The sequence below is a fragment of the Wasmannia auropunctata genome, unplaced genomic scaffold (genome assembly GCF_000956235.1).
Source record: "Wasmannia auropunctata unplaced genomic scaffold, wasmannia.A_1.0 LD335975.1, whole genome shotgun sequence".
Classification (NCBI taxonomy): Eukaryota; Metazoa; Arthropoda; class Insecta; order Hymenoptera; family Formicidae; genus Wasmannia; species Wasmannia auropunctata.
This window is the reverse complement of record NW_012026915.1, coordinates 77,124-79,388: the sequence shown is the minus strand read 5'-3', so window position 1 is coordinate 79,388 and position 2,265 is coordinate 77,124. Positions and strand designations below refer to the sequence as shown.

The 2,265-nt window shown below is 35.5% G+C and overlaps 1 protein-coding gene and 1 pseudogene across 1 annotated transcript in view; both read left to right on the top strand.

The window, feature by feature from the left end:
• Positions 1–733, top strand: part of LOC105454805 (inactive peptidyl-prolyl cis-trans isomerase FKBP6-like) — a 2,185-nt gene extending 1,452 nt beyond the window's left edge. The window contains exons 5-6 of the mRNA XM_011697691.1: positions 4–81; positions 158–733. Of these exons, the coding sequence (XP_011695993.1) occupies positions 4–81; positions 158–445 (366 nt within the window). The 3' untranslated portion in view covers positions 446–733. The remainder of the gene's footprint in view (positions 1–3; positions 82–157) is intronic.
• A 248-nt stretch (positions 734–981) lies between these two features.
• Positions 982–2,265, top strand: part of LOC105454804 — a 6,078-nt pseudogene continuing 4,794 nt past the window's right edge.

Sequence of the window (2,265 nt, the reverse complement as noted above, 5' to 3'; positions counted from 1 at the left end):
TACAATGCCTCAATGACGGAGTTACAGAAAGCTCTTGTGTTAGATCCGCGAAATGAAGCCATTAGAAAAGCTATTCAGACAGTAAGTTGAAAGATTTTTTACAAAAATTATTTTTTTACAAAAAGAATTTTTTTGTAACAATATTCTTTTTTTACAGACGAATGTAAAACAGCGTGAGTATCTGGAGGTAGAGAAACGTTTGTGGAAAAATTGCTTCAAGTCCAAGGAAGAACAAAACAAAATTACTGAATTTCGAAAAGCCGCGCGTGAATTGTGTAACAAGCTCATCGAGAGCAATGATATGACAAGACAGTCTCTCTACGAGGGTTTTACAGAAGAAGAATATGAAATTATACATGAAGAAGCTGCCAAATTAGGATTGGATTTTCTTAAGTCTAGCAGATATGGCAAAAAAACTGCGTATATTCAAAAGAACAAATCATGAAATTACTTATCCTTTAAAATTGCGATGTCAAGGAAGCCTAGTATAGGGCCTGATTTTTATTTTTAAAATTCTTTAAGTTTATAATCATTTATTACAATATTATACAAACAAAATTACTTTGAGTTCAAGAGATTCCATATATGGTATGTACTATTATATTGTAATGACAAGACCAAAGAGGATCATAGAGATTAAAATAGCATTAAGATCTGACATAAATATGTGTGTGATATAAACGTGATTTTGTACTTTTTTAAACACAACAATAAACTTATAATTTGACAAAAATCCTATCTGTTTGATTAATCCTAATCGCGTAGGAAAAGTACGCGAAACTAAATCAATCTATAATGATACTCTTATTTAGATATTAAGTTAGAATAAACAAACACCGGAAGTTCGTGGAGTGACTCTTATGCATTTTCTTGCTCAATGTAGTAAGTAATGAGACCTAATGGATCGACTGATCTAAAAATATTTCTGCTTACGTAATATATTGGTATATAAGAAACTGTTCAACTAAAAATATGGAAAGATATCAACAATGTCTCTTGTTGCAAAGTTCCTCATATCTCTATTTCTAAGTAATGTGATTCTTCTCTCATATAAATAATTTTTCTTTTTTTGTCATAAAAATATTTAATCCAGTTGAATAAAAATAGAGGTAAGTGTATATATGTATCATCCATTTTTATTATTTTCCATCTCTTTTTAGACATATCTTTTAATTCGGCTCAATTGCTGAGTAATCGGCCGTCGATTCAAAAGTTTCAAGACCGTCATCCCGAGGAAAATCTCTTGGATGTCTTTTTGAATCCGACATCGATTATCTCAAACGATCGTACGACGATCGCCAATATCCTCGCTCTAGATTTTAAAGCGGAAGATATAAATTACGAGCTTTACACCAAGGACAATAAGGAGCAACCTGTTTCTCTGCGAGTGGGCGATGCCACCCAACTGAAGGATTCGCCATTTAATCCTGAATGGCCAACCAAGATTATTATTCACGGGTGGACGGAGAGCGGGAATGCTTTTTGGCTGCACGACATCCGGCGAAATTATCTCAGCGTCGGGGATTATAATGTAATTTGCGTGGATTGGTTCGCCGGTTCGACCAAAGAATATCTAACGTCCGTCAAACTCACTCATCAGGTGAGCGGTTCGCATATTCTACGAAAGTTGAATCAGTAAAAAAAATTAAACTCGAGTTTTCTTGTGAAAAAATATTGATAATGATTGCAAAATTCACATCAAATATATATCTAATATTCCATCCATTATCTCAGGCAGAAATGATCGGTTCATAGACGTCGAATCGACATCTATGGATCGATCATTTCTGCCTGGGATATTAGAATATAATTTGCTTAAAAAAATGCTTGTTTTAAAGTACAACGCAATGCACAGAAAAGATTTTTTTGTACAATATACAAATAGAAGCCGTCACATTGAAAGCAAAAATTTGTTTTGCGAAGTTACAAGAATTCCCGAATCGGGGTTCACTTTAATGCGAATTCATTTTTTACAAGGTATATTCTTTTGTAAGAACGTTATGCGAAATCAAGAGTGTTTTGCAGGTGGGAGAATACGTGGCCGTGTTTATTGAATTTCTCGGATCGGAAACTCAAGTTTCCTTCGACGATATTCACGTTTTGGGCCATAGTCTGGGTGCCCATGTGGCCGGATACATCGGTAATTACATGTCGAAGAAGCTCGGTCGAATCACCGGGCTCGATCCGGCCGGGCCGGCATTCGAGACGCCTTATCTCAAAGATACGGAGGAGCGACTGGATGCTGCGGACGCCAATTTCGTGGAT